We start from the raw sequence: 12,199 nt of genomic DNA on the forward strand, positions 1-12,199 counted from the left end.
TTCAGTCATTATCTTTTCTAAAACTTACCTTATTCCAGTTAAATAAGTTCGAAATTCGTAAAACACTTTACATTGCTCCATATATCTTTCAATTTGTGGTTACGTCAGAGCGATGTTTTTAAATGAACCTTTTTAATTACCCTCAGGTATAATACAGCAGGTTATCTGTACACATTTTAACAAGGTATCGTACGGCTTGTATTGACATATATGTTAATTTTTCATAAAATATAGTTGCATCATGTCTTGAAATTTAGCCTAATGCAAGATCGTAAAATAATAAATTATGTATGAGCGGAGGAAATCATTTGCCATAAAAGTAGTATTTGAAAACAAATATATATAATTATTATTTACTGCTCATAATCTAAGGACTATGTATATACCCTAGAACTTTTTATAAAAGTAGGATTACTAACGAAATCATTGAATAATTTATTTTACGAATATCGATGACGCTTTTGATTATTTTGATAGAAATAGTAATTAATAAATAAATAATAATGAGATAAAGTGATAAACTTGTATGAATGAAAACTTGTTGACATTTTACGACGAATCTTAAAAAGTTTCGGTCGCGGCTGAGTTTTTTTTGTCTTTTCTTGCTTACTATAGATGAAACTTGGAGACATAATTTTAATCAGAAGGCATGCTGAAAGATTATGTTGCTGGTTTATTTGAAAAAAAGAACCATTATTACCATCTTTTACCCTGACCAAATAAAAAAATGTGTTCACATGCGAAACAACAAAATTGATGAATATTGAAATTACTATATATAAGACACATGGCCGCACAAGAGAGTCAGGCCGTTTGTCGTTACGGCATACGAGTCGATCTCATCAAAAACATTCAAGATATTCGGATTCGGGGTAAATTGCGGGGCATTCTTGACATAAAGCTTTTCAAATCTTCTTGGACTGATATAAAATTCTGATGTAACGATGGGTGACATCCGAGCAGGCTTTGAACTGCTTATTCAGCAGTGACTGAAGAATAGTTTTGCGAGAATCTTTATTGAACCACTGCTTGAAAAGGTATTCAGAGTTTATAAGATGATCGACATATCAGATAAAATGACTATTTAGGGAAATATATACATAATCTAAACCAGAGCATTGTTTGACATATTGTTTATTAGTATTTTTGATCACCTCATATGATAATCATGTTTTACTAAGGTGGTAATAGTATCCGAGCTGTAGAGCATTCTCCATTCAAAATTGCCTCGTTATTTTTATGTTATAAATGATTTTGATTAATATTTTATTTTCGCAACTATTATATGGTATGGTATAATTTCCGAGCAACGAACTCAAGATTTACCCTAATCTTCGAAAACACCTAATGGCTCTTTGGGCACAGTAAATAGCACCCAGACAATTTTTTTATTTATTATCGTTTATTTTATAATTAATTAATCGTACTCGTAATATGTCTTTGTTAACCTAGATACTAAGACGGGTCGTGCGTGAGAAGCAGGTGTTTGCGATACTTAATTACTAGGATTTTCTCAAATGGCTAAATTACAACAATCGCTGCATCGGATTAAATGCCTTTAATTATTATCCATTATAACGTATCATACATTCGTTTATTTATGTAGATAAATAAAAATGTGTCTTATCAACGTATTTTGTACTTTGGGGGTTACAAGTTATATTTTAGCATATTTTCTGGACATCGGTTGAAAAGTTGAACAGAATTGCTTACGTCTTCTAGAGTAGCATTCAAAAGCATATTATAATAAATAAACATAATAACAGACTAAGCAGTATTATGTCAAATGAAAGATCAGGCGTAAAATCAAGTTATTTTATAATAAATTGGGTTACTAACACAAAAAATATGATAATTCGTTCTGGTTATGCCTATAAAATAAAATAAAATTGGTTCGAGATATGTAGCTCGTGCTAAGTGAATGATTTAGCTCCCGCAATCACAACATCAGATAAACTTCATTAGATATTCTCAAATAGAGAAGCAAGCCACGTAGAGCGATTTTGCTAGTCCTTTTGGTTAAGTACTAACCGCTCATTAGTTATTCTACCGTCAAACATAAATACTTTGCCTTGATGTGTTTGGTTAAAAGGGAAATTAGGCTCCCTAAAGAGACGGACTAATTTCAGTCACTAAAGTACATTTCAGATCTCAACAGCGCATTGATAGTGTTAGGAATGGCGTATATGTACGTATATTTTACTAACACAATGTAACATGGTGGACTTAAGTTTTACTTAAATATATATAATATACGAGTAAATACGTTTCGAGTGTTAAGTTTTTAATTTGGATATTGCGTCGTAAATCTTAATGTGCGCCATCAATTTAATTATTATTCATGTTCAAGGAAAGCTGTTTAGTAAATCAGCCAACTCAAGCGAGAAATTAAGATGAATATTAAATTATTAATATTTTCTCATTAACTATGTGTCTGGAGAACGTGTTGACAGAGAAGTAAAAAATTTGAATTTTTTTCGTATATATGTACTTATTGTGACAATTTAAAGTAGAAGAATGGTGAAAGAAAGATACTTTTATAAAAAATGAGAAGAAACTTAGATACATAGGTTGTCGAGATTGATAATAATCTCATCTCAGAACGATTGACAAACATTTTATATAATGACAACACGTTCACGTATATACATATGTTATAGTATTTTTTTACCATTTTATGTTAATAATTTATAACTAGTTATCCCTGGCTATTTTCTCTTCTTCCAACCAAAATCCTTACCACGTCGTGAACACACTCAAAATGGCAACGTCATAAACTCTGAAGTGGAATAACAATTGGTTAGTTCAATATGTATATTGTACAATAAAAATATATTTTATATTCTAAATTAAATGATTGTTTTCATGCTAATTCAGAGTAGCTAGTCTGTAAATTTATGCAGATCTGTCAACAACATTGTATATATTATTTATGCTGTTCATACAACTTCACGTTATGACATAATTTTGTAAACGTTGTGAATGTTCACAATTCAAATGGAAATTATATTCATAATATGGTATATTAAAGTTTACCGAGTACCGTCTAGATCATTTTCGAGTCTTGCGTGCTTTAGTTGATTCATCCACAAAACCTGTAAATAAATGTATTACCCATTCATAAAAAAAAATCACATCGCAATCGAGAAAAAAATTAAATATGTGTTTTCTGTAAAACCTTTTTGTACATGTTATAAAATAATTTATGCTTTTGTCATACTTATGATGTGACGTGACATTTGTATTGTATATTCGATGATTTTATTGATTGCAAACTTTATTTTTAAAGTATTTATTTATTTTAAAACAATATGAACCAGAAAAGTTTACAATCTACAGAAATTAAGTGCGCCTGTAATCAAACAGCGAAAAAACCATTGATTGCATTTGCAGGGTGCTCAGATGATTTAGCAGCGGTTTCAGCTTTGCCTGATAATTTGGTGCCTCGAAATTGCGGCCCAATTCTTATAAATTTTCTTAAACAACGCGAAATGAATCATAAAAGTGCTCTTAATAATCTACTAGACGAAGCAAAATCTATTAATATTGATATTAATACAAAAGTGAGAAATATTGCAGAAATTTTGTTGTGTGACATCCAAGATAGTGACTCGGATATAAAAAAAATAATTTCAAAATATAAATCTAACAATGTACCTTTATCGAGAGAAGATCGCAATAATGCCCTTAAAGAGATAACAAAGTTATCTATACAAAGAAAAGAAAATCTCGCAAAATTTAAACTGGAATCTCTTGGTCTGGAGAGGCGACGAGCAGATAAATTAAAAATAATTTTGAAGCGTCAGTTTCAACATCTGATAGATGTTGGACACAAGCCACCTTCAAGCTTACTGCATGAATTTGATGAACAGATTTATGATATAAATCATCAGTTACTTAGCAACTCCAGGGCATATATAGAGCTGGAAGCACAATTTCGACTACAATTGGAGGAACGCATTGTACATGCACATTCAATGATTAATGAATTTTGTCTTAATAGTGCTAAAATGGTTGAAAGCAAAAGTTCACCATTGTTGAAGCATCCTAACTTTGGAAAACAGTCCAGCATTGAATATAATAAAGATCAAACATCGAAAGACGTATTAAACTTGGTGAATTTAGACCAAGTTAAAAAGTATGTTTCTGAAATTTTAGAAGCATATAATACTGCTTGTTTTATAGCACTTCAGAAAATATCTGTTGAATTAGACGGTTTGTACAATAGTGTTGAAAATAGAAGTAGTAATTTATTAAATTACAGGAGTAGTTTTAAAGATTTAAATTTGAATAACATTATCAGTGATACTTTCGATCTCTTAACCAAATGTAATGAACAGTATACTAATGAAAATTTAAATAATATACTCAAAATAATAGAATCCGATGTTTTAAATCTACAAAAAAAATTGACTACATTTTTTAAGCGTCTTCATGACATATACTTAATTTTATCAGACTTATGTCGTATATACAATGACCATGCAGATCGTTTGTTCTTAGTCCAAAAATTCATGACGCTAAGCTTGGACGATACGCAGACGACATTTGATGCAATTGAACTTTCGACTGAAGTTAGCTTTAATATAGCATTAGAACAAATGCGCTATGCTCCTGACTTTGATAAACTTCTACAACAATTTGAGGTTATCAATAATGATTTAAACAAGAAAGGAGACACCTTTTGTATACAAAAGGAAGCTGAATACGCTAAGATTGAAGATTTCATGAAATTCCCTTTAACCATGTTTGCTATTATAAGTTCTGAGTTTTCCTGCTTATTAGATAAACATTATAAAGCGCAATTAATACAAACTTCAATGACTTTTGAAGATCCTACATCAAACATGCAGGAAATTTTGTCTTTACGTGCACCGATTTTGCAGGCTATGCTTCAAACTCAACTTCAAGAACAGGAAATAAACCTCTGTATTAATAATTACCTGGAGTCTTTTGATAATATTTTACTTCTTATCTCTGAATATTTGAACGGACAGTCAAGAAAATGGGTGGATGAAAGATCTTCACTCGTAAATATGAGATGTTCTCTAAAACTAATAAGTCATAGCATACGCAAAGAACGAATAGAAGCTGCTCGTGAAGCACGATTTTCAGAAATACGATTTCATGAATCACGCCTTAATTCCCACTTGGATGCCATGTATAATATAATTGATAGGCTCCCTATAGAAGCATCCGAATTTAAGGCGATTGATGCACCGGATTTATATCCTTTTACTAAATGGATAAGTACTATTAAAACAGATATGGACATGTTATTGGTTAAAGAACCGATCGATCCTGAATTTAAGAGACTAAAAATGAGTAGTTATGCACATCGATTGGGAAAGCATAGGCAACTATTTGAAGAATCCTTAGATTCGGCAATAAATAGTTATAAAGATATAATTAAGAATAGTTTACAAAAAGCAAGAATTTCCAACGTAAAATTTATGTCACGGATTAAACTTTTCTTCGAAGGAGGCAAATTTGCTGCAACTGAGGCAATTAAATCGTGTGCCGCGCTCGTAAAAGCAGGAGAAGCTTTAGAATCATGTTCCTATCGCACAATGGACACTTTAAATCAACGCCGCAATCATTTGCTAGCACTAGCAGATCAACAAACAGTACCGCTTCAACGTATGGTCGAGGATGTTGTTAAATATGCTACTAAAAATCCATTTGATAAGAAAAAAATGCCTCTTAATCGAAGTAAATGATATATTTTTAAAAAAATATTCTCAATTTGTAATCACTGAGTACTTTTGTTATTTTCCCAATATAATTCCTTTTTTATAATATATTTCTGACTTAGAACATTTAGTTCTAAATAATATTATAATTCCTTTGCATTGAAGCTGAAATAATCCATAAACTTCTTATATCAGGTGTGGCGTGGTGCGTCTTATATTTACAAAAGTCAAATCTTGTTATTGATAACAGAAAAAATTATGTAACAGATGATGTATTTTAAAAATTGTAATCATTAGAAGTTATTAATTTATTTATTCTCAAAAATTTGCATTAAATACGTGCACGTACTTCATATGCGGTGATATTGGACTTACAGGATCGAAAATTGAGATGTGATTAGATTTTAATCAACCTTCAGCTATACAAATGTTCATAAGTAAGTATTATATTGTACGGTATTTTTATGAAATTTTGATTTGATGAAACGTCAACAGGTTTAGAAATTTGGTAAATTTTACTATTACTACTGTTCCTGACAATTAATAAGCGCCAATTAACCCGATGTTAATATTAATAAAAAATATTAGTTAATTAATTACTAAATACTATACATTTTAACCCTTTGTATTGAATATCATGTCTACTATTAATTTAACAAAAAAAAAATCACCTTTTAAAATCTACTAGGGTTATTTTTTTTTAATTTATGACAACATAGAATTGTCTCATATTAAATATGAAGAAGGTCAAGAGACTATCGATGAAAAGATACACAATACAGAGAGGTTTCTTGTGAAAAAACAACAATGTCGGTCGGATTGAGACACTGTGAATAGCTTCCCTTTTTTCAGATGATCGTCGTATTATCGTCGTGCAAGGAATTCCGATGAGATAATTAAGACATCGAGGGCAAAGTCTGTGATATGATCGATAATTTGTGATAGTGGTGGATTCATAATAAATTTTAAGAAAATGGAGAACACACTTTTTTTGTATATTTATTACACAACTTGATCCCGAACGATTAGTTGTCCCATTTTATTAGACCCATTTTAATTAGACCGATATTTCATTTAATTCTGAAATAGATTTGTTCGAAAAAGGGAGATTAAAAATAAATTTATTATATGTTTTTTAATACTTATAGTATAATATACTCTATAACATATGTTCTACATAACTTAAGAAAGAGGTCGCTGTATGCTATGTGGTGATTAATTTAACTTGACTCTTAGAAGGTTTTTACTGCTGTGATATGGAAATGACAGGCTTATCGCGTTCACTTTGACCCGACCTTGATTCTCGGCCTCAAATGTAAGAATTAGCGTATTTATTTATTGTATATAACATATATATTTCTTCCTACTTCTATTTGAATAGGTTTTATGAAGGAAATTTTATTGAAAACACTGATCGTTGTATCTGTCACTAATCGTACTTGTCAACCAACAACGCGATCTAGTTTGACTAGTTGCTAGTTTATGAACTATAAAATCTCGAGGTCTTGGGTTCGAATTCTGACTTGGCTTATGAAAGGTGTTGAGTTATTCTGTCAATAAATTATCAGTAATAAAGAAGTCAATTCACCAATATGGTAAAGAACTCTGACAAGAAGTTTATTAAAGGCTATTCTACCTTTCTGTTCCAATGTGAGTTGATGGGTGGGTGAAAATATAATAATGCCAAGAAATACAGGTTATCCCAAGATGGTTTTCTAAATTGCCGAGTACGCGTATAAATCATGAAAAACAGAAAAGTTCAGATAAAGATTCAAGTGTTATTATTAATGGATCACATCATCTTTTGGATACTGTATATTTAATATTATTTAAAACAGCTTCAAACTTAAGGCTTACGTCAAACAATAAAAACAGATTAGCCTCTGACAGTGAAAAAGAAGACGGCTTAGAGTTGAGATAAAAGGGACAAACTTTAAAGGGTTTTCTTTACACATATTTTTTTAAAACATCTTTCTGTAGTCATTTTGTAATTATCTCAGTTTGTTTAGATAATTTTTAATTTAACTCCTTTCATCGTTTCTAGAGCGTTAATAACCTCTTATGTTTTAATTAGTTTCTTGTAAAAACTTTATTTAAGTAAATGTACCCATATTATATAACAATTTGATTGGTTGAAACCTAATTTAATCAAACTTTGTTGACATTTATATGCTTTGAAACTGATCGATCATTTGGATATTCATTCGGCGTAACGATATTTTGACGGACGATTTATCAACGCTGCTGGAAATTTGGTATGGTCGATACGAATTTTTTATAATTTTAGAAAATTTAGTATATATTGAGACGAATAATGATGACGTTGTAATTAATTTACAAGCTCGTGTAATTCATTATCGGGAAAAAAGTAACTACTGTTTCTTGGAGGGTATTCCCGGTAATTTCTTTTTTTTTTTTAAATGACGTTCGTAAAGTCCTTGTAAGAACCTGCTTTAATAAAGTATGTTTTGATATTTGTTAGCGACCAAAAGCTTATTATTTAAATAGTATCTCTGCTGCGTAGTACTTGTAAGTACTGGTTAGATTTCAATATAACTTACAAATATATTACAATATAAGGATAATTAATCCTCTTCATACAAAAACCACACAACACTCTTAATAATGAAAGCCGCCGTCTAGTACACGCATTCATTTACAAACTTGGAAATTGTTACAAAGTCACCTCGGGCAATGTTTCCATAGCAATATTCCCCTACCCAGAATTTATTCGAAATTAAGGACTCCTTACTCCTCACCTCGAGCGGTTACTTGCGAAACGAGATTTGACTTTGATAGTTTTGAAGTAATATTATTCAAAAGGGATGATAATATAATTAATTAAACTGTAATTGAAGTTTAATTTCAGAACAAAATATGTCTAAATACAGTTTGTTATCGAGTAGCTTAAGTGTACCCTTACTATATATTCACTAAAAGCTATAAATATTCACTTACACACACAAACAAATTCTTGTACAGTGTGATACACCACTACAGGCGTTTACATTATACATACATTAAATAACAAAAAACTAAACACTACACTCCTACACTAATATATCTTTACAATAAAAATATAAATATGAACAATAAAATGAAAGAACAAATACTACTACAAATTAAAAAGAAATAAACCATGAAATAAAAACAAAAATTGAACTTGACAATAATTAAGCAAAAAGGTTATCTCTCTATTGTGACGGTTTCTATTTATGATCTATTTCGAATTACTATTATGTTGCCATATATATAAAAAAATAACCGTAAGTAGAGTTTTAACGGTACATGGATCTTTTTGGCAATACCCTCTGTATTTTCTAAACGTAGTTACTGTCTATATAAAAAACAATGTGATGAATTAAATCTAAAGGATTTTAACCCAGCAAATGAAACGTTTGGAACGTTGTAATCGATTTCTAAGAATGATAAAATAATGGATGCATTTCCCGTTTATGTTCATCATTGATAGTGATCACACGATATACTTCATCATTGTAAAGTGATACGGTGCGGTACGAATGCTCGGCTAAATCAGAAAATAAAGTATCATTCGTTATGTTTTGTCTAATGTTAACTTGTCATTTAAACAACAACACAGCGTTTGTTTAGTTAAACATTAGTTCCTCTCTCACTATTATTATTGTTTTGACATTTGAAAGAAAAAACTCATCATCCCCTAAACGTAATTCATTATTTATTTATATAATAATTCTCATATTTTCAAAGAAAATTAAGGGAGAGAAGTACTTGGATATACTAGATCTATTATTTTTTTTAAATATGATGAGTAGTACCTTTAGATCATCACATACAAAAGTATGTAATTATTTATTATCCTCCCTACGAAGTAATAAATATTTAATGTTAAAACACAGACAAACCAAACGTTACTTAAGAAAATATATTTTGTGCAAAGGGAGTGTGAAACAGCGATGTAATGAGATTTAGACGGGGTTTCTGGAAATGTTGTTAGATCAATGAATTATTTATTTGAACACACCTTTTACAAACATCAATGAATAATTATGCCATTATCAATCCAATGCTACTGCTTTTAGCAATTGTTAGTTAAATACATTAAAGTACATTTCAATTAAATTTATACAACGTATTAACAAATATAGAAAAACCAGGTATAGTATTGATTTTTTGCATCGTAATAGGTAACAATATTAACGACAAAAAGTAAGAATTGTTATTCGAAAATAATTTAAAAGGGCAATAAAAATATATTTTTGGAAACACAAAGGCAGCAAATGCAAGTTTTGTTAAAACTTTCTAATCTTCTCTTTTCCTCTCGACACGTATCTTGATAAAACTAATTCGTATTAATAAAAACTTTAGCCAACACATAGAAAATTTTAAATCCAGGTAAATTAGTTGATTCCCAAGGGTTAGAGAGCATACTTTATTATTTATATTTAAAAGCCACCTCAACAGAGACATAATTTAAAATAATCTCATTATACGATTAATTATTTAACGCGTTGTTCATAATTTATATAAACAGGTCTACAATAAAGGCCCAAACTATTACAGAACTAACTATTATTTTTTGCTGGATATTAAATATTAAAATAAAAACTCACAAAGGGTCAGACTATAAAGCTTTAATTACGACTGTGATTTATTACTTAAGATTGAATATAGATATAGACTATTTTACAGCTTTGAAAGTTAGCGAGGAAATTAACTAGGAAAATAGTCTTTTTTGTATTGTATGTATAGAAGGACGAGCAAAAGGGCAACCTGATGGTTAGAGGTCACCAGCGGTCATAAACATTGCCGCTGTAAGAAATATTAACTAAAAACTTACATCGCCAATATCAGATATCATATCCCTTGTGTACGTGTAAACACTGGCTCACTCATCCTTCAAATCGGAACACAGCAATCCTAAGTGTTGTCTGGCGATAGGATATCTGATGAGACTGAAAGAGAGTGACTGAAGGTTATTATAAAAAAAAAACAACACGATTAACTAATAATAGTATTATAAGTAAAAATTGTGTAATAATTCATTCGGTAACCGAATTACAAGATTTGTGACATAATCTGGACGCGTTAACTTTAGCAACTGAAACAGATTTAGTTTTTGTTTTATCGAGTTTTAAATATTTATCAATAATCATATTGTTGCAGTTGGAGAACGTTCAGATGTTGGATAAATATAATCTTCGAAATCCATCAAAGGGTACGCTGTACTTCGCTACGACGCATCTCATATTTGTCGATCATGAAATGAGAAAAGAGACATGGGTAAGTGCATAATTTCTATCACTGTTTGATGAGGACGATGTTCTTCGTTCCTTTATCGAGGAACACAAGACATTTGCGCATAATGTATTTTAATGTACATGTTTGTGTGCAAACATATGTGCCCTCTATATAACCTCACTCATATAGTCCGATGGGACGGCAATCAGTCAAGACCGAAAATAATTCAGGAAAGAAAGTCCAAGATCAACGGCTTTACGTGTTTTTTACGAAGCAATAGAGTACACTAATCTACTTTGACAACCCGGGTTACTATTGAGAATTTCTCGAGAGAAAAACATAAAAACTTTTTTATTTAACTTGGCCTATTAAAAATTTAAAGCTCATATTAAAAACACATTGATACATAAGGCATATTGCTCAATTTAAGACTATATTAAAGATAAATGAGCGTGGACTTAGTGTATTGACATCTAGGCAGGATGTATAAAAAAATTGGTGGAAAAGAGTAACTGAATTTCTTGCCGGTTCTTCTGGGTAGAATATACTTTCCGAACTGGTCGTAGCTTTAAATTTAATTCAACACTGTAACATGACGATTCCAAAGTGCTTTTATGAGGTTATTTAAATAAAGAAAATTTTGATATTGATTTTGATTGACCTGACTCGGGGTTTGGGGCCCAGAACATCGGGGGCTATAAGCTAGCCACTGGAAAACGAGGCGGTATAACTGAAACGTTGGCATCGAAGAAAATTATAGCAATACAAATTGTGAGATACGTAATGTGACTCCAATTGGCGCATGGACAATATCTTATTCGTAAAATGAGTAGATACAACTTCTCTTATTATTCCTTATTTTAGGAAACAAGGATTTCTCCACAATATTAAGACACGTTTATATTAATTTATACCATGTGTAGGATATTGTATGTATACGTACCTAATTAGGTATTATTTTAGAGATCTACTGTGATTGAATAAAATAGTTTCTTAAATGTCTTATCGAAAACGGGATTTTCAATTAAAATCTAAAAGATTTTCTAAAATAGATTTTCAGCATTTTTTTTATAGGTGCGGTAGTTTTATTTATATTAGAACTTTAGCTCACCGGGTAAGAAATACTTAGTATTTTTGTGTTTCGGTTTTATGGAGGAATGAGCCAATGCATTATAGTCACAATGATTCCGAATGTTGGTGGCGCATTCGTGATATAAGCAATGGTTAATATTTCTTATGGCGCCAATGCTTATGGCGCCAATGCTTATGGCCGGTGGTGAACTGTT

The 12,199-nt window shown here is 30.6% G+C and overlaps 1 protein-coding gene across 1 annotated transcript in view; it reads left to right on the plus strand.

Moving 5' to 3' along the window:
* Positions 1-12,199, plus strand: part of LOC113396588 (myotubularin-related protein 6) — a 50,195-nt gene that overhangs the window by 30,374 nt on the left and 7,622 nt on the right. Inside the window, exon 2 of the mRNA XM_064218413.1 lies at positions 10,839-10,955. Within this exon, the coding sequence (XP_064074483.1) occupies positions 10,839-10,955 (117 nt within the window). The remainder of the gene's footprint in view (positions 1-10,838; positions 10,956-12,199) is intronic.

Source organism: Vanessa tameamea, chromosome 22 (genome assembly GCF_037043105.1).
Source record: "Vanessa tameamea isolate UH-Manoa-2023 chromosome 22, ilVanTame1 primary haplotype, whole genome shotgun sequence".
NCBI classification, from domain to species: domain Eukaryota; kingdom Metazoa; phylum Arthropoda; class Insecta; order Lepidoptera; family Nymphalidae; genus Vanessa; species Vanessa tameamea.